General features: G+C 40.4%; 1 protein-coding gene across 1 annotated transcript; it reads left to right on the top strand.

The window, feature by feature from the left end:
- The first annotated feature begins 325 nt into the window (after positions 1 to 325).
- tti1 (TELO2 interacting protein 1) lies at positions 326 to 24,468 on the top strand. The gene is made up of 14 exons (XM_069693938.1): positions 326 to 439; positions 1,092 to 1,844; positions 3,315 to 3,652; positions 3,746 to 3,998; positions 5,013 to 5,184; positions 5,272 to 5,552; positions 7,844 to 8,260; positions 8,396 to 8,555; positions 9,440 to 9,607; positions 9,788 to 9,939; positions 11,612 to 11,752; positions 12,548 to 12,752; positions 19,146 to 19,233; positions 22,130 to 24,468. Exons 2-14 carry the CDS (start codon positions 1,119 to 1,121, stop codon positions 22,347 to 22,349), a joined length of 3,321 nt encoding a protein of 1,106 aa, XP_069550039.1. The 5' UTR covers positions 326 to 439; positions 1,092 to 1,118; the 3' UTR covers positions 22,350 to 24,468.
- Positions 24,469 to 25,223: the final 755 nt, after the last annotated feature.

The following is a 25,223-nucleotide window of genomic DNA, read 5'->3' as shown; positions in this document are numbered from 1 at the left end:
TTTTTTAATTATGCCAGAATCTTTTTTTAAATTACACAATTAAAGTTAATATGCTACCTTTTCTGTAAAAAAAATAATAAAAAAATCATATAATTAAATAATTTCCACGATTGAAATTTCTGTCAAATACATGAGTATTAATAACCATTATTTTAAACACTCAACTCATTCCTATATGATGAAAGCGTTGTTTATTTTGCTTTTCTAAGTTGTTTTTTTTTTCACAGTATGACTTTCGGTTCTCGTATTCTGAAAACAAATCGCCAAAACCGGAAGTCTCACCGCACGTCATACATGTGCGACGTCGACGCAGATCATGACGCTACCTTCGGCCAGAGTTCAGCAACTTCATCACAGAGAAATGTCTTTTTTCTAGTAAACATCTTGACAGTACTTGGTATTCCGCACAGTGGACCCACGTGATACTGCCAATGTGAAGGTAGGCTGCTTGTTTATGACGCTCGTGCCGCGGCGCCGTCTGCTAACAGACTACATTTACTCGATGTTGTTGTCCCACTGCAAAAGCATGCTTTTCCAAATGTGTCTTTTTTTAATTAATTAATTATTATTATTTTTTTTTTAACGAAAATAACATTTTCTTCGTCAATGTGGGCCTTTGTATAATAATTACAAACCTTGTGTGTAGCAAAGTTAATACGAATTCATACAAGCAACCCAAACCCAACACAAAACATCATCACCATCAATGATGTTGGTGGCATGCACATTGTACCCTCACCTAACCTAACATCCTTCATTAGAGATCAGTAGCAATGTTAAGAGATGGTGGCTTTTTATTCTCTGGCCTGTTGTATCCTTACTCACTAACAAATTAGTTATTGATTATAATTACAGTTTTAGTTCAGTTTAGCTGTTGGTTACCAGCCAGGCATATTTTCTGTGTAGACTTTTAAATGTAATTTCCCCAAATTACCAGTCCACATGGGAGACCACCACAACAGATTGAATCATAGACAGAATGTAAATTATTTTAGCTCCAAGAACACATTACTTTTAGCTCCTGCCTACAGTACTTGGTAAGTTAAAATTGATGTGTCTTATTCTCACATTCTCCATTTCTCTGTCCAAAGTCCTTCACTAAAGTGGCCCCTGCTGCGATGCCTCAAAACATGTCTCAGATTAGCGATCCAAAGATCGCTTTCGCCTACCTGCGCCCGGGCTGCGTCCTGCTCACCCGGGAGCCCACTGTAACCAACGTGGAGACGCTGACCGGCCAGTTAAAAGAAGTCAATGATGCCACACTGCAGCAGCTCCAAGAGTATGTTCTCTTCCCTCTTCGCTTCGTCCTTAAAGTCCCCGGACCCAAGACGGACCAGCTTGTGCGGGCTGTGGCAGAGGCCATGAGCCACGTTCTGGAAAACACTTGTGTCCAGAGCTGGAAGACTCTTCACGACCTATTCTCAGAGCTGTGTCTCTGCCTCTGCTCTCCAACTGATCCCGGGAAACCCGCAGATACGTCGGAGGAGCTGAAATCGTCTGTGCTGAGGTGCCTGGATGCCCTGCTGCATGCTGCTTACGGTGATATAGTCTTCAAACTCTACGAACCAGTTATGCTGCCAGGATTAGGCGCTGCTGTATCGCTGCTGCTGGCTTTAGGAGAGAAGGAGAAATCTCGAAGTATTCAGGCAGCGGCCTTGAAGTGCCTCCAGGTTTTGGCTCTGCAGTGTGACTGCTCCCAGGAACACGTCGTCCCGTCCTCAGAGGAGCGATGTTCTGTCGGGTGCACCATGGCTTCATTCTTACCTGGGATCTCTGTGGCTGTTGCCAGGATCATTACAGGAGATCTGAGACAAGGCCATGCAGTCACGGTCAGGGCCATCAAGGTACCAAATCTACTACCACTACTAAATCTAATACTCTAATGATTGCATTACCTGTTACAAGTCACTCATTATATCATCGGTTATAATCAGGATTGTGTTTGACTGTATGTATTTTGAATGTATCCCTCCAATGTACAGTGGTGCTTTAGAGTTTCACATTTGCTGTATTTCTGCGTAAATATGACCTGAAACATCAGATTTCCACACAAGTTCTAAAAGTAGATGAATGGAACCCAATTAATCAAATGCGATTAAAATAGTACACCTGCTCATAACCACTGTACACTGTGTGCACAATTATTAGGCAGGTTGTATTTTTGAGGTTTCATTTTATTATTGAACAACTACAGTGCTCTCGGTCAATCCAAAATGTTAATAAACCTCAAACCTGAATATCTAAGAAAGTAAAAGTGAGGTTTTGGCTTTCTTAGGAGAATATCTACAGTGGTGTGAAAAAGTGTTTGCCCCCTTCCTGATTTCCAATTTTTTTGCATGTCTGTCACACTTAAATGTTTCAAATCATCAAACAAATTTAAATATTAGTCAAAGATAACACAAGTAAACACAAAATGCAGTTTTTAAATGAAGGTTTTTATTATTAAGGGAGAAAAAAAAAAAATCCAAACCCATATGGTCCTGTGTGAAAAACTGCATTTTGTGTTTACTTGTGTTATCTTTGACTAATATTTAAATTTGTTTGATGATCTGAAACATTTAAGTGTGACAAACATGCAAAAAAATAAGAAATCAGGAAGGGGGCAAACACTTTTTCACACCACTGTATGTGTGCAGAATTATTGGGCAACTAAATGAAAAATGAAGATTTTCCCATCTCACTTGTTCCCCGTAGGCCACACCCTCCCACATTACACAAATACACATCACCTGATATGCTATAATCCAATAGGCATTCAAGTTTATACAGCTTGGAGTTGGAACATATGAATAAAAATGAACACATGGTCAAAATACTCACTTGCCTAACAATTGTGCACACAGTGTATTTAGTAGTTGTATGTATTTTATGTTATTAAGTGGTGCAACACAAAATTATTTTAATCATTCATGACCGTGTTGATTGTTTCCTCTGGAACTGATTATTAGTTTGGTCTAAAATATATCACAAAATAATGACAAATGCCCATATGTTTTTTATGTCTATATTAATTTCTTTATATTATATATAATAATGAAAATATTACAATTGGGTCTGTATGCTGACACAACATTTGAGATGAACTGCTGTGTGCAGGTCAGTTTTTAATACTCGTGCGTATAAAGGAAGCCTCCTTACGTAAGTAGACTGAAACCTTTACTCATTAAGTTTCATTTGTTTGAATGAAAACATCATAGATTAACAGTTGTGTCAACTGAAAAAAGAGTAAAAAGAAAACATGTCTACTCTTGCTTGGACCAAAGTAAGGTAAAAAAAAAAATATATACTGCAGTGATTTGCTTAATGTCATTCAGGTTTGGTCCGGGACTGTGGAGCTTGTCATGGAAGACGCTCAGCTTCAGGCCAGTGAGTCCTGCAAGTCTCCCTCTCCAGAGCTGGGGAGGATCACACAGCTGGTGGTCCACCGGTCACCAGACTGGGTGAAGAATACGGCTGGGAAACTGTCTATTCTGCTGAAGAAGATCATCTCCTGCACCTCGGCCCATCAGCACTGGAGGGTTCGACTGGAGATGGTGGAGCTGGCCGACCATCTGCTGGCCAGGTGTGGTCAGTCCCTGGGAGAGTGTGTGGGACCACTACTGGAAGCACTGGTGGGAGAGATCAACGATGAGGAGCCCACAGTCAGACAGAGGTTTGATGTGATTGATAATTATGTGCGAAAAAAGGACAAAGTCCGAAATAATTGATGCAAATTATTCACTAAAACTCCTGTCCTCTCCTGTAGGTGTGAGGTTGCTCTCAGAGAGGTATCACAGAGGAACCAGAGCTCCGGCAGTCAGACCTTCACCAACGTCTTGTCGGAGAATCTCCACTCTTTGGCCACCTCCCTTCCCAGACTGATGAGGACCTCCGACGACCAGAAGAAGCTGTTTGTCCTCAACGTGTTTCTGGGTTACATAAAAGTTCTGGGTCCTCTCGTCTCTGTGGTGCTCAACTCTGCCGCACATCTGGAGAGGATTTCCAAAGCCTTGATGCAGGTAATGTAACAGCCGGAGTAGCACATTAAATAATTAGAGTAAATTCATTACTTTTACAGTTGTTACTCAACAACAGCCATGAATTTAAATGTAAAACCATTTTGTACTTTAACACTTTTTTCGTGTCATGGTCCTCTTTGCATATGTAAAAAAACATCTACTGGAACCATATCTGTTGTGTACATGTAAAATGTTATTCTTTCTACACTATCATACATATTTGTGTCCATTGAGTTCCATGATTTTGTCCCTTGTCATTCAGACTTTAAAACATAGAAAAGAAACACACTTTCCATGATCTTAATCCATGAAAATAAGGCAGCGAGTCATATCTTATTCTCTCATTAAGTTGGTATTAAAATCAGTTCCAATGATTAAGCCAAACGTAGTTAAAAAAGGTAGATGTGTAAAGAACTGAAATCAGTGTGTTAAGGAAATTCTAACTACAAGACTAAAACTTTCATTAGAAACCAAGAAATTCACACCATTAGTTCTTAATTATCTTTGATGCTCTTTGTAATGTACCAATAATATCACCCTCACAATGACTCATGATATATCTACTGAAGTACTTCACAGTGAATTCAACATGTATAAGTTGTATTCTTATGTGTTAATCATAATGTAATTCTAATAATTAAACTTATTCCTAGGATTTTTCTCTGCCACTAGTTAGTGTGTTTATACCAGACCTATTCTGTGCTTTTGATTTATAACACATGTTTTGTTCTAGCGAGTTTATAGTATTTTTTGCTTTTTAGAAACCAAGTTATTATTATAACTTTGATTATTTCAAAACCAACCCACTGCAGGATTGCAACTATAAATGTAGTAATTTCACTTGTAACAACAACAAAAACCTTTGCATGCCCAAAACAGATTTAAAAACAATTTTGTTAACTGACTGGTATTATTAAATCTGTACAAAAGTGTTGCAAACATCAACCACAATCTGGTAGAGTTCATCTTAAACTGGCTTAAAATGGTCAACGACCCTTTTGTCTGCCTTGATAGGTGCTAGAGCTGGATGTGACGGATGTTCGCATTGTGGAGGAAAGGAGTTACGCTGCTACCATGGAGACAGGCTCTCCTGAGTCCCACACCACTCACGTACAGAGGAAACATTTTCTCTTCTTCACAGATGAGAGGATCTTCTCCGTGCTCATGGAGATCTGCCAGACATTAGGTATGAGTGCTGCTTCGTATGAACTTCAGGGACAGGCTCCGTGAATGATTTCTGATATCCTGTAACTTTCCCTTATTCTGTCTTTAGGTTACTATGGCAACATTTACCTTCTGACTGACCACCTCCTGGACTTGTACCGCCAGTCTTCAGCATACAGAAAGCAAACTGCCATGGTGCTCAATGGGATAATTAGGGGTGCTGCGGGCATCACCGTGGCAGCACAAGGTTTGGAGAGTGACGTTCCAGAACACTTTGCCACCCAGGAAGACCTTAAAGCGGCAGTGGCGTCCATCATGGAGGAATACCTGAACAACTGGCACTTGATTACCGTCAGTGAGGAGACGGATGGAGACCGGCAGGATCAGCAGGTGAGAAGATTTTCAGTCCCAGGGCCTCATTTATCAACCGATTTATAAATATTATCTTGTCGGTGAGTGTGGATAAATCTCACAAGTTAGAGATGGTTGAGGCTAATTTAACTGGAGTAACGTGTGTTTAAAATAATGCAGATGACTGAGCTTGCCTGGCTGCAAGAAAATAGAGCACCGAGCACAGAACGTATTTTAGTGACAGCAGGGATCTTCTTGCAAAGGGAGATTTTGTTTGTCACAGCAAGTTTTACTTGAACTGTGCCAGCAACTCACTCCTGTTTTAGAGAGGCCAACAAGGCACACAAAGGCCAACTCAGTGCACACAAGTCTGGTCAGTTCTGGTTGTTTTTTTTTAGTACTCGCGGATGGTGTGAGTAAAATCATTTGTGATCTGCATTTCTGCACGTATGACAGAGGATGAACAACTACAAAACTGCCACCAAACAGTAAAGTAGAACAGGTACTGAAGTGATATTTTTCATCCACATATTGATGAGCAGGATAGTCCTTGCCCATGGGCAGTGATTTCCATTTTTGTGCAAAGCAATTCTTATTTGGCAATTAGTTTCTGAACTTCTTTCTGACCTCAAACATTGCTGACTTCTTTAGTCACCTGCACACAAGTCAAGTCCTTTTTCTTTTTTGAATCATTCTCCAGAGAACGTGCTAAATACAGTTTTATTTAGCACTGCTTCATTAATCAGGACCTCTACCTTAGTGTCAGCAATATTTTTTTGTCTTTACCTGTTTCCTTGTTCCATTTTCAAAGCCTTTTAAAGGGAAGTACGGTGTGTGCTATAAATCAGTGAAACTAGTAGTGAACAAGAACAGCCATATAGAAAGTTTTGGAGTCATCACTGATGATGGCGCACAGGATGGATACCAGCTTCTTTGGTTTGTTTGCATTTTATGAGACCCAACCTTAACTTATTTTTTTATCAATACTTTCATGAAATGATCAGAGGAATAGCTTGACATTTTTGGACATATTGAATTTCCTGCTGAGAGTTAGTTGAGCAAGGGATTGGTTTGGTGAAGATAAATCAGACTAGCAGCTGGAAACAAGATGTTGCTAGGTAACAAAACCCAACTAACAACACATTGAAATCCCCCTTGTTATCACTTTTCATAAATTTTCTCATCTAACTCATTGAGAAAGCCAATAAGCGCTCCCTTAAAATTATAATTTTTATATTTATATTTATAATATAATAGTATTTTTTTATAATACTATAAAAAAATAGTTATTTTATTCCCTTAAAAATAACTATTCAAACTATTCCTTGAATGTCTTTCACTGGTTTAAAGTTTGATGTGGCAATGGATTTTATAATGGGCTATGAATATTGCAGCATCAGCAGTTAAATTTGCTGATCAACAAACTAACAAATGAGCCCACTGTTCATGGAGAGATGTTCTGAATGAAGAAACGATACTTTGCGCTTTAAATTCAAAATTTTGCATCTCATTTTTCACCCCGTGAGCATTTTCTAATCAAGTGTGATAATAAACTCCCTGCTCAGCTTACAATGCACAACTCTTTCTGCATTTAAATGTGGCTCAGATTACTTCATTCCCAACCAAGCGCTCTAGACTGTATTGGGAAACATACCCAGACTTCATTGTTGCCATGGCCTTGGATTGATCGCTGTACAGACTGAGCAGACTGAGCATAGGGAGATCTGCTTCAGGGTTTGAACTCACTGTATCAAGGTTGGATTTTTGAGCTGAGGGAATATTTCGTGGCCTCCACCCAGCAGAGCATTGCCAGCTGCGTTAACACACATGTTAACACACACGTTAACACACACGCTCCACGCTTGTGGATAAACCTGCTGTTTTCTTCTGTCAGCTGAAAAGCGTGCCCATCTAGACACACCACCAAATGAAAGTGATTGGAAGAACAGAAATACTAGTTTGAAAGACTTTTGGGCCTCTGCAGAGACAGTCTGGGGTTCCTCCCTCAAGACAAATTTGTTGCTTTCATAAATGACCTGTCTAATATATATGTAAATTGTGAGAAATTTGTACACAGCCACAGTCTCAGGGCCAAAGTGAGTTACTGAGGGCTACAGATTATGATGAATCAGGCGTAAATATATTTATATTGTATTAAAAAAGTTGATATATGTTGCTACAATTACCTGATGATGATCGAAACTGTCGAATCGTGTTTTACATTGTAAACCTCATATTTATATTGACCTTTTTATATTTATAGTAAAACTACAATGCGTTGTAAAGGAAAAACTGTATGACAATAACATTTGTTGTTTCTCTTACTGTAGCTGCTCGGCCCATCCAGACTTCTCTGCATATCCAACATCGATGCCAGCAACACAAACTTGAACTCTCTCCAAGTGATTTCTCCTTCATTTGTCACCGCCTCCCGCTCATCATCTACCTCCACCCTCCACCAGCTCAACAGCAGCATCTGGCAGCTGTGCATCCAACTCGAGGGCATCGCCTGCTTTGCCCAGGTGCTGGGGCGCGACTTCCGTCCCCTGTTGATGACCTCACTGTACGCCGTGCTGGAGAAAGCCGGCGAGGAGACGTTGCTGGTCAGGCAGGCAGCACTCAGCTCCATGCTGGAAATCAGTAAGGCCTGTGGCTACCCCTCCCTGAAGGAGCTGATCAATGAGAACTCCGACTACCTGCTCAACGACATATCACTCAACTTGCAGAGGCTCAGCCAGCATCCACAGGTAGAGCTGACAGGATTTTCTTTGCCCAAAATTGAGACGCAGATGCATGTTCATCATGTCGTTCTCTTTGTATGCTGTCAATGGGTCTGATAGTTTGTGCTGCCCTGAACATCATACTCCCGTCTTGTTCGCCAGGCTCCGCGGGTGTTGACTGTGATGTTGACTCATTCTGACTGCAGCCTGCTGCCTCTGGTCGGGGACATCGTTCAGGATGTGCTGATGGCTCTGGATCTCAGCTACGACCACACGGCTGCTCTTTTCTGCTCCGTGCTGCATGCGCTCATGAAGGCACTGGGTAAAGTGATGTCAGCTCCTTCATCATGTTTTGGGAGCCAGAAAGGAGAAGGAACAAAATATGACTCATACTGTATCATACAGTACATACCTACTGTTATCATAATAGTTTCCATTTTGAAGGTTTTTTAAGAGCATTTTCCCTCTTAGAAGTCTGAATCAGGGTTCATGTTTTTATTAAGTGTTAGACATTTGATCCAGCTAGTTTTATTTCACATTGCTCTCCTGCTCCTCATGTCTTACTGCGGCTCATTTTTCTTTCTCCACTGTTTTTTTTTTTTTTCCCTTCTATTTAATGGGTGACGATAGCCTGACTCAACTTCTTGTAATTGGTCCGAAAGTCCAAACCAACCAAAAAAGTGTTTTCGCACAGCAAACATATTAAACCTGGGCTCAGTTTGATCCGGACAGAGACCGCTTTCTTTGTTTGGACCAAACTTTGGTCCTTTTTTCTAGACCGTGGTCCAAGGCACCTTTCAGACCTTCATTTTATTATTTTATTTATTTTTATTCAGACCAAACAGGGTAGGTGTGAAAGCACCTGAAGTTACATTTGTAGTTTCAGACTGGGAAAAGTTTGAGTATTTAATCATGACTGTTTAAATACTGTCTGAGGTTTTTTCTTGTTTGGCATAAATATTCAGAAATGCAACAGTTATCAGCTCTTTCCCAAACCCTGACAGGCTGAACACACCACTAAAATGTTTGAATTAAATAATACCATTGGGCTCTATTAGGCTGGAAAAATCCAACGAAAGAAAATACTAGAAAAACATTGTTATCCCCGCTGTCTTTGGTTGACAGGTTTTGAAAGATTTTGCTTATTATAGCTTTATTCTAACTAATGTCTTACCCATGTTTGTATTTTTCTTGTTCTTCCTTTAGCGAGGTGGTTTCCCTCCCATTGCAGCAGGACCAGTAAGCCTGCCAGTTCCAAGCAGATCTCCACTGACCAGGAAGACTTCAACATCTGCCAGTTCCTGCTGGATTACCGCAAACAGAAAGAGTTGGCAGAGGGCATTGGGATAGAGGAAGACATCACTGAGGACTTTGGTAATATGGAGTCTTTCTCAGGATAAAACAGTAGTATATGTTGTGCACCTTAGTGCTGATTACATTAAATTCAGATTATTGTAGTTAAAAATACAGTAGAAATGTGAACACAGCATTTATACGAGGCAGCTGTTAGATTCATCACCAAACCATCTGGCTGTACATTTACTGTCACTCCAGAGGTGCCTCCTCCCACTGAGGGTGAGGATGTTGAAGATATCGATGGTCCTGATGTGAAAGCCGAGCTTCCCTCCCACCTCAGCATCACTAAAGATGTCATGGAGCGCTGCATTCACCTGCTGTCCAACCCCAGCCTCAGGCTGCGACTCAAGGTACTCTGTCTGTAGTGTGATGTCATAGGATCTCTTTTTAATGCATAGATACTATAGAAAGACTTCTCGAAACACTGTGATGAGTTGGGTATGGTGAGACAAATCTCCTAGTCACACATGATTTCATTATGAGTTGTTATAATTACAATATAAATTATTTTAGCTCCCAAGAGACTTTTAATCAAGTTTTAATAACTCAAAGGATTCACACTAAGAAATAAGTGAAACAAGTGAGTTCGGATGAGTCTGTCACATTTGACTGTTTGTTAAATGTAGTAGCAGTAGATGCTGTAGAGAAAGTCTGTCTCTGTGCAGCCTTTTGTTAACACGACAGCAGTGGTAAAACAGACACTTGCCAAGTTGACATTATACAAGAGAAGAGTCCTCAGACATGCCGGCGGCCCTGTGAGGATGTGATAATACTTTGGCACAGTAGTGCTTTGAACTTAATGCTATAAATGCAAACATAGTGAATTTATCGGGTATAATACCATGTTGACCATCACAGTTTAGCATAGTAACAGTAAACCCAAAGGGAATCTAAATGGGAAATCCTGACCATGAAATTTGTTATGCAGGTAGTTGGTCATAAACACAGGTGTTATCTCTGTGTTGTATTAACATTTGGACCTCATGATGGAGCTAGATGGAAACTAAAAAGATCACAAAAGTTATTACAATTCAACCTGAGGTAGACATCAAATTAAATACCAAAATATTCATGGCAATCTATGTAGCAGTTGTCAAGACATTTCTATCAAAAGCTCAACCTCATAAATGACTCCTCACTGGTGGAAGAGTTAATGGATTTCATCCTCTGGGCATCATGGATATCTGGACTGGAACTAATAGCAGTTCATGGCTATTGAGATAATTCAGTTCAGTCTAGAGTGGTACACCTATCGACTGAGCAAACGCATGGTTAAGGCCCAATCCCAATCCCCCCTCTTGGCCCTATCACTTGACCCTACCCCTCTGTTCTGTGGACGCCTGCATATGGTAGGGTGCCCCGTTACTTTCAGGGATCGAGGGGTAGTTGTCATCTAGCCCTCCAAACAGAGTGATGGAAGAATGCTTTGTAAACTGAAGCAACATTACATGCAAAAAAGGGTTCATAAAAAAGAAATAGATTATTTTTCAAGAATATTTTGGGAATCTGAAAGTGCACCTTTGGGATAAGAAAGCTTTTTATAGTTCAAACAGATTAAGGGAAGTCTTGTTTGTGAGCATTAATAGCTGATTCTCTGAGATACACTATTTTTTCATCAAACTGTATATTTCCATAAAATTAATAATCAAATTCCTGAGACTTACAAACTTATTTATAATTAGCTCAGGAGAATTGCGGCTACTGTAGACGCAGCAAGTAGTGTCCCATTTCCTTAAATTAAGATTTTAAGCACAACCACTTCTAGCTCCGTTCTGAAAGGCCACTACGCAGCAGAGGACACTCTTAAACGAGGGTTCGGGCCACGGGATGGGAAATAGGATTTGGCCTAAAACTCTTATCAGTAATGAATTAATCACTTGATTGTGCTGAACCAGGCAAGTTGTAACTCTAGAAAAGCAAGCAGCTGTTATTGCTGAGGTTTCTCCAGCGGTTGCTTTACATCACCTAAAATCTACATGTGTGTGCAAAAGATAAATAATAGTTGTGTGTCTTTGTGCTAAGGTGCTGGACGTGCTGGAGTTGTGTGTCTGCGTACTGAGTGAGCAGGAAAATGAACTGCTGCCGATGGCTCATCGCTGCTGGCCTACCCTCCTGCAGAGACTCACAGCTGACGACCCATTAGTGGTCCTCAGAGCCTTCAGGGTATGTCAACCTCGAATCAGTAATAATTATTAAAATAGTTTTTCACTTTTAAAAAAACTTTCAATTGTTAATTGAAAGTATCACTGGATTATTTAAAAGACCTGCAGCTTGATACTGTGAAAAGCTATACAGAAAATGGATTAACTTTAATGTTGTAATACATAATCAGGACCATTATGTGCAGCAACTAGACAGGTTTGACAAAATCTTTTAGTAATTTAAACTTAATGTTATGACTTAATGTTGAATCAATCAAAGGCTGTGGGTTTATACACAAGCAAAGACTCAATTCATTATAAAATGAAAGGTTAATTTTGGTAATTCTGTGAAGCATTTCTAAAAGATAATTGTTACAAGGAAAAAAATCATTAACTTGTTTTTGGATCTTAGAGCTGAGTTCACAATCACAGAAGGAAAATGGCCTTCTGATGAATGAAGATCACAACTGTTTGTGATCTTTTTTCAAAGCACACGTGTCAGTGGAATCAACCTGCCACTGTACATTTTTCAGCTTGTCAGCTCCTGTCTTCAGTTTGACAATTTTTATCTCTTATTCAGATTTTCATCGATGAATTGACAAAACGGACATAATTAGTTTGTCATTTAGTCACTCATTCCTGCCGCCTCTGACAAACCGTGTTCTAGTTGTCAGTAATATGGCAGCTTTTGTGTGTATCTAGGTTTTGTAAATACTGTGATTCATCTATAAGGCAGTGCCATCAGCCCCTGAGGCACACAAGAGGAACATTTTATTTCATCCTGTCAACTTTGCTGCATTTGTGCATTGCGTGCCAGGTGCTGTGTACGCTGGGTGAAACATGTGGGGACTTCCTGCGGAGGAGGGTTTCCAAAGAGGTTCTGCCCAACTTGACCTCCTCTCTGGCACGACAGGCTCCGATCAGCGCCAAGGCCGGGCCCGTCTACACACACACCATGGCCTACAAACTGCAGCTGGCGGTGCTGCAGGGACTGGGCTCACTGTACCAGAGGCTGGATCTGGGTAAGAGAATGGAAACACAACACAAACAGACAGCTTCACCAACACACAACACGCAGGATCATCCTGTATGATTGTGCCTGGTATGATCTGTAGTATGATGATGATCACACCGGGTAAAGAGTGGAGAAAGAGCGGATGGGAAAATGAGTCGTAGCTGGATAATTAGTCTCGGCATGGCAGGTCACTTAATGAAGATTGGTGCAACACGGTGCCCATTTAAGCCAGAACATATTGCGGATAGATTCGCTCTTTAACGGTTTTATACAATGAGAGCTGTGATGAATGAAAATGAGTAAAATTGTGCTCAAAATCAAACATGTCAGTCATGAATTAAGTTGTATTCAGGTCTCCGAATGGCAGCGTTACTATACAAGAAAGATTAGTTTTAAATGAGGCCTTTGGGCTGTATCCTCTTCCAGAAGTTAACTTTATACTTCTGCATTAAAGGATTAGTTCAACATTTTTGAGAAACAAGCATTAGCTTTCCTTCTGAGAGTGAAATGTGAAGGTCAACACTAATTTTGTGTTTGTATTGAAAGCCTAATTTAGCATGAAGACTGGAAACAATTAGGTCCACTTATACCTCCAAATCAGTCTTACTTTCACACATTTTGTCTTGTTTCTTTAACCCATGCATTAACAGAAGTGTAAAAAATGTTGGCAAATAGGTGCAGGTAATTTGTTTGTTTTCTGTTTTTCTTCTTTAAAATGTAGCGTTTAATAGGCTTTATATCAGAATAATCGGAGGTTTAAACTCTCACATAAATATGGCGTGCACAGAAAGTTGAACAAGATTGAGACATTAAGATACATTTCAGAACACAATGACTTTGTCTTCCACTAGGTGGCAGTCTTGTATAACAGTGAATTTCCATTTGGGGTACCACAACATGAGTCATTGTGTCATAATTCTGCTTTTCTCTTTTATGATGAAGACCTGAAGCAATGATCCAGTTTTGTATTTTAAAAATTGGACTGTGAAAGCTTAAGATGCATTCAACAAAAGCGTTCCTTTTTTTGGTGTGTCGATCTCTGGTATTTGACATGAGGCGGTGCTTTTCATCACAGTTGGTGGCCTTTTAGAGTTTAGATCCAGTTTTTAAACCTGCATCATTTTATTTGACAACAATTATACATTCCATTTCCTCCCATACATAAAGATCACTCAGTGCTGAGTGGGATATCATCACTACTAAAATTACCTTTAGGCTGCGGCAGTGCTGGGATACAATTTTTTTTACAGATGACTTTAAAGATAATGACCAGAGCCAACAGAACTGCATTTTTAGTTGCACACCCAATAACTTCTGCTTGCAGCTGCTCTCCTTTAAGCTCCATTTCACCACAATCAAGTGAGAAACACTATTAAATGTGCACAGCAATCAGCCAATCAGGACACCACAGGAAAGCTCAGAGATGTTTATTGATTTATTTTTATTTTTTTTATTTTGTGCTTATCAAAGTTTTAGAGTCATTACTGAAAATGCTCATTAAAATTGGGGGCTTACTACCCGTATATGATATAATTATAAGCTGCTTGTTTAATTTTTCATCCATCGTTATGTTCATTAAACAGCCATGTCTCTGTTACAGACATACTGGCTTCAGATTGTCTGATTTTCCTTTACTGCTGAATACTCTAAAGGGAAACACAGCACTTGTAATAGAACTAAGAACACCTGCATGCTGTGTGCAACTACGTTTTGTCAGCTTTGGTGTCTTATGTGTGAGGGAATAAGGATTTTTTTTTCAAACAACAAATAACATGCCCGACACCTGCATTAGGAAGTGGTGGCTGCAATCAGCGATAAAGATGCAAAGAAAATGTTTTATTCAAAAAGTGGTCATGATAATCACTTCTACAGTATTTTCCAAGGACAGTGAGTATGCAGGAACTGATTGATGCGGTTGCAGCAGTGATGAAGGCGTATTGTGTCTGCTGTCATTCCACCTGCACAGAGACTGCAGTTGAAAATCAGACAAGATGGCCAAACTGGCACGTTTACATCTATTAATGTGCACTGTCTCTTTAACTTTAAATTATATTAATATACAAAATATTTGTTTAAATGAAAATGGATAAAATGCTGACTTAAAAAAGAATGCAAAAGTATGTGTAAAAGTCGGATTTTAGAAGTTTCCATTTTGAGTGGTGGATTGCCTAACCTGGTTACTTACACAGTGAGGAGTTGAACTGGATGACGGTGTGAACGTTACTGATGTTGGTGTGGGTACACGGTGAAGCTCATCACTGACAAATGAAAAGTTAGCAGCTGGTTGACACCATGTGTTACAGAGGTGGCTTGGCTGGATGCAGCCTTTGCCGGCAGTAGATGAAGCAGTGAGAAGGGCCGCACTGCCCCTTTTTTTCCCCTTTCTTTTTTTTTTTTTTTTTAGACAAATTTGGTTTAAAAACATAGTTCACAGTTATTAAAGGCACTAGACACATAGTATAGTGTGTAAAATATACCTTTAGTTAGATAAACATTCAAGTACACAAGATACGTTCTACGTCTCAGTGTGTTCGAGATGCTTGAATGTCCTTGTGATGATCTGTGAAGTCAGTGTCTTAGTTCATGTGTAGTTGAGGGTCTGTGGTTCATAGTGGGTGTGAACAGAGTTGGTTAAAACAGGACGATCACCCAGCAGTGTAGAGGCAGAGGTAGTATTTTGTGGCACAGGGTAATTTTTGGAACAAATGCCTACCTGGAATGGCAGAATTGGGGGCAGTAACCACTCTCCACTTAGTGCTCGTCAGTCAGTCTCAGTGTCACTTTGCAGCGAGGTGCAAAGAAAGGTGAGAAAAGCCATCTGTACCCGTCTCCAATAATAGAGAAAATATTTTGGATGTACGCTGTTCGACATGTGAAGTCAGACCCACTGGAAACTTTGCTCTTTAGTGTTGGTACGCTGTGAAAACTTAAGTTTAAATATTAGCCTTAATTAAATCACTGTTTTAAACTGATACACATAACTCTATTTATTTAGGTCTTTAAGTGTAAAATATGTGCTGTTCCTAAAATAGCATTAAACAATATGTTTTATTAACAATGAACTGCGTGTAATGATAAATGTGTCACTCATAGTGATGAATAAACTCGGAGAATTAAAATCAAACCCTGCAGTTCCACTCCGAGCTTTTTTAGCCTAGCCCATTGTTTTGGTTTTCCAACCAAGTAATGAACCTATCAACAAACTTATTTTCAGCTGCTGCAGGCAGTTGTTTTCTGCGAATTAAACTATAAAATATCCTAAGTGCCCAATGTAGCATTTGCATCTAGGAGTTACAGAGCCATGTAAAGTATTTTTCTCAAGTCTTAATGGAGACAAATGGCAAATGGTCCACCACTTTTATCTGGTTCCACCATCAGGCCAATATATTTACTTGTCCCATAACTGGCGCCATTAATTCCCATTAGTCTCAGTTCTCTCTGTTTAGTGCTGATTAGCATTTATTAGCATGCTAACACTTTTAACTAAGGTGATGCAAATGGTAAAAATCATTCCTACTTTGTGATATGGCACGTTGTCCTGTTGGAAGGAGCGTTAAAAGATGGGGGGGGGGCCCATGATTATAAATGGATGCTAATGGTCAGCAGCATTACTGAGGTAGGCTGTGACATTTAAAGCATGCTTGGTTGGTATTATGGAGTCTAATGTATGCCAAGAAAGGGTACCCCACACCATTACACCACCAGCCTGAAACAAAGGCACGATGGATTTATAGATTAATGCTGTTTCTGAATTACCAACTGCACGTCGCTGCATGAAATCCACATCTGTCAGACCAGCTGAAATTTTCCGCTGTTGAGTTTTGGTGTGCTTGTGCCCCCGTAAATTCAGTTCCCTCTTGACAACATCTGTGTGCTTTTGTGCAACGGGTTGCTGGCTGATGATTGGAGTAGATTTTAGCACCAATGAGCAGGTGTACAGTTAATAAAGTGGCCACTGAGTGTATTATTCCCGGTCCCTGATTTGTTTATTTGAAAAGCAAGAATTTCTTGTCTTTGAAAGAAGAGTAACGGTGGTTCAACTCTCACACGTAGTAAAAGTCAGGTTCGGCCAGGTATGGACAGTTCATATCTCAGTTTAATGCCTGTGAAAGTCTAGAAGAAAAGTAGGGCTTTATGGACTTAAATCCCCAAAATGTCCACACAGTAAAGTATAGACAGAACACTTGTTAACATAATTTTTTTTCCCTCTTTGATGCACTAAAATAGCCTTTCTCTGTCTGGCTGTTGCTCATTTGGAAGCCCTGTTGGCTTAAAGTTTTTTTTTTTTTTTTTTAGCAAATCTAAAGGCCACACCAATCAGTAACTTGTGAGGGTGACTAATGTGTGGTTCAAAATGTAGTTCCAACAATAGCGGCAGTGGTTGAGCTAGATGAAGCGATAGCAAGGCGAGCAAGAGCAAGAGCAAGAACAATCACTAAAAGTTTTTTTTAAAAGTCTCCAATGGTCATTTACAAACATGGTGCTGCACTCTGCTCACATTGGCAGAGGGTCTCAGTTGCTGTCCAGTTTTGCCACACACCATACGTCGTATGGTGGTCAATTGCAATTGGTTTAAGGCTGCTCCAGCAGTGCTCCAACGTCAACATTTGCCTGAGGTCTACTTCCATTAGGGATGGAACAACTGCATACGATCCTCAGTGGCATCTGGTAGTACCAGGCTAGTACTAACAGAGAAGGAAACAGATCCAACATTTGTGAGTCCAGCTTTGCCTGCTCACTTGCTGTTTTGTAGGACACAAATTATGCTTAATAAATTCCCAGTGGGGTCAATAAGAACAGTCTGTCTATGTACAATATGTTTCCTAACTGTCTATACATGATACGAGAATTGAACTGGTGCCAAATGGGAAAACCCTCAAGGGTCATTGAGAAACTCTCTTCTTCTCTTGCAGCCTCATGTGGTGATTTAGTTCTGCTTACTACTGTACAAGGCAACCTTGACATGAAGATGTCATAGTGGAAAAGCAGCCTCTACTCATGACAATTGAAGACTTATATAACCCTCATATACCTGGAGTGCCTTGTTTTACATTAGAGAAAGAGTCTGGTCCATCTTTTTTAAGATCTTTGTGCTTGATTTTTCTTCCTGGCACTTGATGGCGTCCTCCTTCTTGTCAGAAGGGGAGAGATTTGGTGTTGAAGCTAGAGAGAATGCGAAAGAGCAGGAGAGAAACAGTCAGCGGCTGCAGCCACACTCGTGAATACCGATTTGGCTCCAGCTTACCTCTGGGACGCCCGCAGCAAGCCAATTACCAAGCCTTAGTCACAGAGAGTGAAAGACAGAAACACAGATTGACTGAAGCAAATAATGCATTTCAGCTTCAGTTCCCGCTTCAGCTCCAATTCCACCCTGTTATTAATTTACAGCAGAATCCAACGGCACCTGGCCCTCTCCTCTTTAGCAGTTCTCACTTCTCTGCTTCTCTCCAAGCACCTTTATTCCACAAAAGACTACAGGCTATGAGTGCAGCACCAGAAAGGAAGGAAGAAAAGGGATAAAAGCAGTTGCTAAATAATCCTATTTAACTCTGAAATGTGCACTGCTGCTTTTATTCTTGACACACAGCGAGCAGGCCCAGTTCAAGCCGAGTGTGGGTTGAATTGGCAAATAGAGTAAGCAGAGGGGGAGAGAGACATGTTTTGAAACGAGGCTTGAAAGGCAGCCCAGTTTTCAGCTTAGGGAATCGCTAAATGTCTGCTTGAAGGGAAGGCTGGAGAAAGGGAGAGGGAGTCGGAGGGAGAGCAATAGGAAGAGGAGATGAAAGAGTGGAAAGAAGTTAAGTGGATGGAGGGAGCAGGAGCCGGCAGGGTTATGAAAGGTACAGTGAGAGAATGGGAGAAAAGAGGCAGGTCGGTCAGAGAACAAAAAACTGCAGGAAGGGAGGAAAAGGTAGAGGAATGGATAGGGGGGGGAGGTAAGGTAGTTCTTTTTCACACACACCCACTCCTCAAAGGGAAGGAGTGGATGTGTGAAATCCAGAGATGTGCAAACAGCCTGCTGTGAAATTTTTCTTCGGCCATCTCAGCAGTTTCTATCAGCTCATTAGGAGTTAGCAAAGGTAAAGTCCATGCTTGGTCTATTTTTTTTTTTTTTTTTGCTTCTTTCATCTTCTTCCTCTTTTATCCTTCTTCCCCCTCCCATCTTTACCCTGAATTCGGGCAACTGTATCTCAAGATGGTTTGATCAGGAAGTGTCACTGTACATGTACTGTACTCACAAAACAGAAACAACAGTAACCACTCATTAAGTTGGCATTGTATTGATATGTGCCAGGTTGATTTCTATTGTGATTACATTATTTATGAAAGAAAATCTTAAAGTTTTTTGATCTTGGTATGAATGAAATGCAGTGAAGGTCCTGTGGTTTGTTTATCTCAGGTGAAGCAGACCTTGATTTTGCTTGTGAAGCCTGTCTGCCCTACCTGAGCTGCAGACAACCCATCGGACTGCAGGAGGCCTGTCTGAGGTAAGACTTTATCAAAGCCCATTGCAGTGGTGGAAAGGAATGATGTAACTTCTTCATTTGTACTCGAGTATTTCCATTTTGTGCTACATCAAGACTCTGCTGCACTACATTACCATTTAGCGGCTGTCACTCCTAAAATATATATTTTTTTGCTATAGATAAACTTGGTTAAAAGACGCTCCACCTTCACCAGCAATCAGCTGTAACGTTGCATTACTACTAACAAAGCAGTTATATCCACATAGCATACGTATAATTCAATAATAATACTTTGAATAGGTTGAATTCTTTGAGCTGATAATACCTCAGTAGATGAGCTGTAAATCTATTTTCTCAACGTCACACGTTTCTTTGCACCAGTTGGGCTAATTAGCTAATGAGCAACATTTGAATCAGAAATGTCAATAGTTGTGGTGTTGATTACTTATGTTTCCAGTGCTGTCAATCAAATCTGATCAAACCACATCCACACAGTCCTAATGAGACAAATTGGCTGAGATTAGGTGTTCAAAGGTGGGTTTTTTTCGTAACTATAACTTTGTACGTTCATTATATTATTCAATATATATTATATATATATATATTATATCAAGGAACATGTCAGGTTCTGTCACAGTGTGGCTCAATGATGAGCCTCTTCACTGCTTTTAATCAACAGTGGAGCTCTACAGCACAGAGGGAGATGTATCAGACTGTAGGAATAACAGGTTCTGGGCTTTTCATCCCGATTTGTTGAAAACAGGAAATATAGAAAATTACCACTTATAATATATATATTATTATTTAAAGTTATTTGACAACAAACATTCAAGTTTACATTTTAGTATTATTATTATTTTATTTTTTTTACATCAATGAATTTAAATACTTTTTCCACCACATTTTTCATGGTAGGCTATATGATATCAGTAGCACAGGCCATGACCTTTGACCCTTGACCGGTCTTCATCTTTCCATGCTGCACTCGACAGAATGCCGTACATTCAAACCGAGGGTTTTTACTGCTGTTTCGGTCGCCAGCGTCCACCTGACATGATGAACCAAGATACAACCGCAAACCTCCACTCTGGCTGACTCCAAATGTCAGTCCTACAGCTGGTCCCTCGTGGCTCCTGGGTTACACTGTTATATGTCTGAAATGCTCACCATCACCGTATCAAGTCTGGTGTGCTGTAAAAGTAAAACATGCACAACAAGATGTGACTTCAGACTTCACTCACTGCCATGGATAGGGCATTTAATGATAAATGTATGCACTGTGAGTCTGTTGTAAAGGACACTAAAATTGTCACGTGAAATCAAGGCTCAATATGCCATAAACAGTCTGCAGCCTTCATGTTACTGCCTTGTATAATTCATGTTGCTGTGGTGAGGTCAGTTTAAGAAGGTAAACAGTTTTACCCACTACGCTGCACGAAGGAGCTTAAATTTGCCCTGAACTCCACTGTTCCTTTTAGCTCCGTGAATATGTAGGTAATCTGTGCAAATGTTACTCTTTTCTCATTTATATTAGTGTGAGGGTACAACCCGATATCACACCAACGCATGCAATACACCCGTCAGTCCACTAGAGGATACCGTGTCAATGTCATGTTTAGGCGTGATCAGAAAGGTGTCTTTAGTTTAGGCCAAGCGGCAACCAACAGTGACGTCACCCATTGGTTTGTGAATGGCTGAAATGAAGCCTTGAGTTCGGACATTGGCTGGCGCCATCTTGCTATTTCGGGGCTGTTTGGAGCCAGAAGTGACCATATTTGGGCAAGTAAGTGGGGGATGTGACTCCATCTGATTGAAAACCCAATGAGACTACGTCCCGCCCATCGATAGCCGTGACCTGACTGCACCACAGGCCTGTCAATCAAACAGACACGCCCACAAAATCATGCTCATTTTCTAATTAATGACGTGCTTATTTTCAGATGGACGACCAGAAAACGAGTGAGAAAGTGCCGCTAGCTAACAACACCAAAATAATTTTTTTCTCACTTTGAATTTCATGAGAGAAGTTCAAATGGGAGTCTGTGGAGGTGGAGGCTTTTTTGAGCCAACAACTCAGTGGTATTGCAGTTTAAGGCACTTTGGCATCAACTTCATTTTACAAACATGGAAGCTATATACAGTCTGTGGTTTAGGCAACAAAAAACATGTGGTTAGGTTTAGGGAAAGATCATAATTTGGTAAATATGACCCATTCGCAATTTGGTTTGGGTTAGATCATTGCCCAAGTAAAAATAAGGAATTTTATGCAAGCAACATAGGTTACTTAAGTTTAATACGTTACGTAACCTAGAAGAAATCCACGATGACTTTTGCTTTCTCACTAATTCAAACATTAGTCGTCTGGGTGGAAGTCCTATGTTTGTTCTATCCAACCACCCTTGACCCTTGAAGTCTATGTGGACTTTATCAGTCTTTGTACTTTGTCACATGACCTCCTTCTTCGACCCTGGCCATACATGCGTCGACTGTTTACACCTAGACGAGACAAAACGTGGCACCGGCACAGTATCTTCTGGTGGACCGATGGGTGTATTACACCATTTGGTGTGATATTGGTGGGCAACAATACTTACACCATAAAGAAGATCAGATATACTGCTTTTGGGAAACACCTGCTAAGCTTCATAAAGTTTGCAAAACAACTTTAAACAATAGAACATAGGTTCTACATGAGTACTTTCCTTAAAGGAAAAAAACAACCTGAAGGGAAAAAGCAGTGTTGAGTTAATGAGGTTATAGTTAAACTGTAGGACTGCACAGTAAAGCCTGCAAACCTGCTCAGTCTGTCACTCTGGATTACAGGAGGATGGTTTACTGTGGAATAGATATTATGTACAAAGACAATTACAGCCCAGACCTTATCTCGTTCTCATGTATCTTTCGCCCCTCCACACAGCGTCTTCCGACATCTAATCCAGGTGGATCCGGACACCTACTGGTTTACTCTAAATGAGCTGCACTGCCCGGCCTCCTACGTCCCGCCCCACCCCGACCTCCTGCCCGTACAGCTGAACGGGATGGGCCGGCCGAGAGACGAGTACTCGGGCAACGTGCTGAAACTGCTAAATGAGGAGTTCGGCTCGGACGCAGAGACAGTTAACCGGCCAGTTAGCTAATGAGCTGCTGATTGATGCGATTGACTCACCTCTCAAACGCACGGTTCATCGACTCACCGACTTCAACAGGTCAATTAACTGAAAGAACTGACAACTGTGCTAAAAAACAGCCATCAGATTTCCTGGTGATAACCTTCACGGCGTACACTGCTCTGATAAGAAGCAAGGTACAAAGGAGGATGTCAGCTGAGCTTCTCTGCTGCAGGTGCAGCAACCACGAATAAACCTGACAGGTCTTCTTCATTTTCTGAAGAAATGCCTTATTTTGAATCGGTGCTTGTTTTGAAATATTCATCCCAACTTTCAGTGTTTCTGAACACAGAATAATTTAGTTGTTGGTGGCTCTGAAAAGATTTTTTGTTTCTTTTAACTTGGAAGATAACCCTGGTTATCAAAGACTTGTTCCCATCGAGGCTGTTTCTAATGTATTTTTGCTGAATCCAAATGTGTTTTCAGAGTTTCTCTGTCGCCCATATTTTTTTGTTCCAGTATACTCGCATGGAGCAGGGGTGCCAAGGAAAGTGGAGCCCCTCTATGTTGGACACTAAAGACGGACGTTCCTGAGGCCAAACACTAGTACATTCAGTGTAAAAAAAAGTACCATAAGTTACAGAAATAAGTTTTGCTTTTGCATCCATACAGATGGAAACTTAGGTTATTGAGAAGACAAAACAGATATATAATGTGTAGGTGGTCATTTACAAAGGCTTAGATGTCTTGGCCAACACATCTAGAGAACATTTGTGTCCAGTATTTTACCCACTGAACAACCAAGATGGTTTTTTTTTTGCCATAATTACACCATTTACATACTGTAAAAAATACATAGGGTTTTTGAATTTCAGAGAGTAATTGAACTAATCATGTGCACCGAATGCTTCCTAAAAGGAAAAATAACTGAAGCTTAGAACAGTGATATTGATAGTGATAGTGATCCAAATCACTCCTGTGTCATTCAAAGTTTTGCCAAAAATAAACCATTTAGTCACAATCCAGACTAACAAGGCTAAAACGTTGTCCTCTGGGGCACTGGGAATACTTGAATGACTCTGCTGAAAACAACTGTGATGTAACAAAAATGGATCACATTGTCGACACAAGTGCAGACAGGAGCACAGAGGAGATAGGACAGAGAGAGAGAGGATGATAGAGGTTGTAACAATGTAAATAGTTCAATGTGTATAGCATGTTGAGCCCCCATCAAAATTTTCTACATTTTTGTTCCATAAATTTGCAAAGAAATTCTACTACGTTTCTTCTGCTTTATGATTTGTGATAACTGCTATACGGCACAAAAGATATTTTTGAGTTCTCCGGACTTGTAGCCATGATTGTGCTGTTTCAATAGAGGTTACAGCAAAACCACCAAAAAAAAAAAAAAAGCCAAGTAACTGCTCGGGATTCAGAGGGTTAAATTATAAGTCTGGTCATTTTCTATATTTCCCGTTTTCAACAAATCACATGAAAAGCCCAGAACCTGTTACTCCTACAGTCTGACACATCTCCCTCTGTGCCGTAGAGCTCCACTGTTGATTAAAAGCAGTGAAGAGGCTCATCAGTGAGCCACACTGTGACAGAACCTGACATGTTCCTTGATGTGTTCATTACAGTAAACATGGGCAGCATAGTTTATTTTGCGTCAATCCCACATTCACTGTGAACGTCACTATAAATACTCAGTAGCACATCAAGTCACAGCACAAAATGGCCCCTGACGAATACGCTATTCATTACGGTCTGAGTCGCAGATAACGCCATTATATTCCAAATGTAAATGATTTGTACATGAAATACTTGCTGTAAATATTCTTTAAAGAATCTGTTATGTATTACATAATTTGGACTGTGTACAGGAAAGCCATGACTAAACTGTGCGTCACTTTCTCTTAGTTAAAGAACAAAATAGGTTTTAAACAAAAATATGAGATAACTGGCCTTCATTGTGGACACAGGTGACAACTAGAATAGTTTTAAACATCTTAACAGATCCCTTAAATAGTGATGAGCATAATCATGCAGTAATGATATTACTGTACTCTAAATAAATAATAAGTACTCAGTAATTTAGAAAAACTTAGTGTTACTACATCAGTTATGGCCCCTCATTCCCAAACCTCTTACTGTGTTTCCCCTGTACCTGTTACTTCCTACTTATTATTCTATTAATAACCTTTATTTACAAAATAATACACTATTGTTTTCAGAGTGCTACGTTACATTTGGTAAAAAAAACTAATGATACAGCTTTTATTGAGAATTATTTGGCCTTTATATGTATATATTTGCGACCTATTTTTGAGGTGGACTTCCGACTTAGAGGCAAGACAGAGAAGTCAGAAAGGGTCAAGAGGTCAGCCAAAACAAGTTGTTAGTTCTGGTCTTTCTGTGGAATTGTCTACAGTTAGAAGAAATAAATACAACCAGACCCATCCTTTTGTACAGCAGGTGCGGCTATAAAAGGGCTGTGGGAAGTATGAGGGGACGCCCTAATAGGACAGAGGTTGTGTTACTATGGACAAATCGCGGACATCACGACGAGGACACTGACTAATCGGTCATTGTTATCAGTCATGGCCCCGCAGGGTTCAAGAGGCGTGTAAGTGAAGGAACCAGAAAGTGCCCTCCATTATCACATCCCCTCTGTGACGGGAGAACCCGCAGCCTCCCCACCTCATCGCTCCATAATGAATGTATGAGGCTACTCGTGTGGCGGAACAAGATCGCCACATGTTTTGTATTTAGCTGGCCTGGCTTAATGCTCGTGAGCGCGCCACAGCGCCTCTTTATCTCATTCTGCACTGTCGCTATTTATCCTGCTGCCAGTGCTGACAATAGCACCATTAGTCATCAGCAGCATTGGGAGGAGGGGGGGTT

Source organism: Brachyistius frenatus, unplaced genomic scaffold (genome assembly GCF_029030835.1).
Source record: "Brachyistius frenatus isolate BFR_SWC_R1_liver_20210118 unplaced genomic scaffold, ASM2903083v1 Contig_16, whole genome shotgun sequence".
NCBI classification, from domain to species: Eukaryota; Metazoa; Chordata; class Actinopteri; family Embiotocidae; genus Brachyistius; species Brachyistius frenatus.
The sequence above is the reverse complement of the archived record's forward strand: the minus strand, read 5'-3'. Positions and strand labels throughout refer to the sequence as shown.

Excerpts from the sequence above, each read along its gene's own strand:
- tti1 (XM_069693938.1), top strand. The coding sequence starts at position 1,119 with ATGCCTCAAAACATGTCTCAGATTAGCGATCCAAAGATCGCTTTCGCC. Across the intron at positions 1,845-3,314 it reads TCACGGTCAGGGCCATCAAG|GTTTGGTCCGGGACTGTGGA; the intron begins GTACCAAATCTA and ends AATGTCATTCAG. Across the intron at positions 3,653-3,745 it reads GAGCCCACAGTCAGACAGAG|GTGTGAGGTTGCTCTCAGAG; the intron begins GTTTGATGTGAT and ends CCTCTCCTGTAG.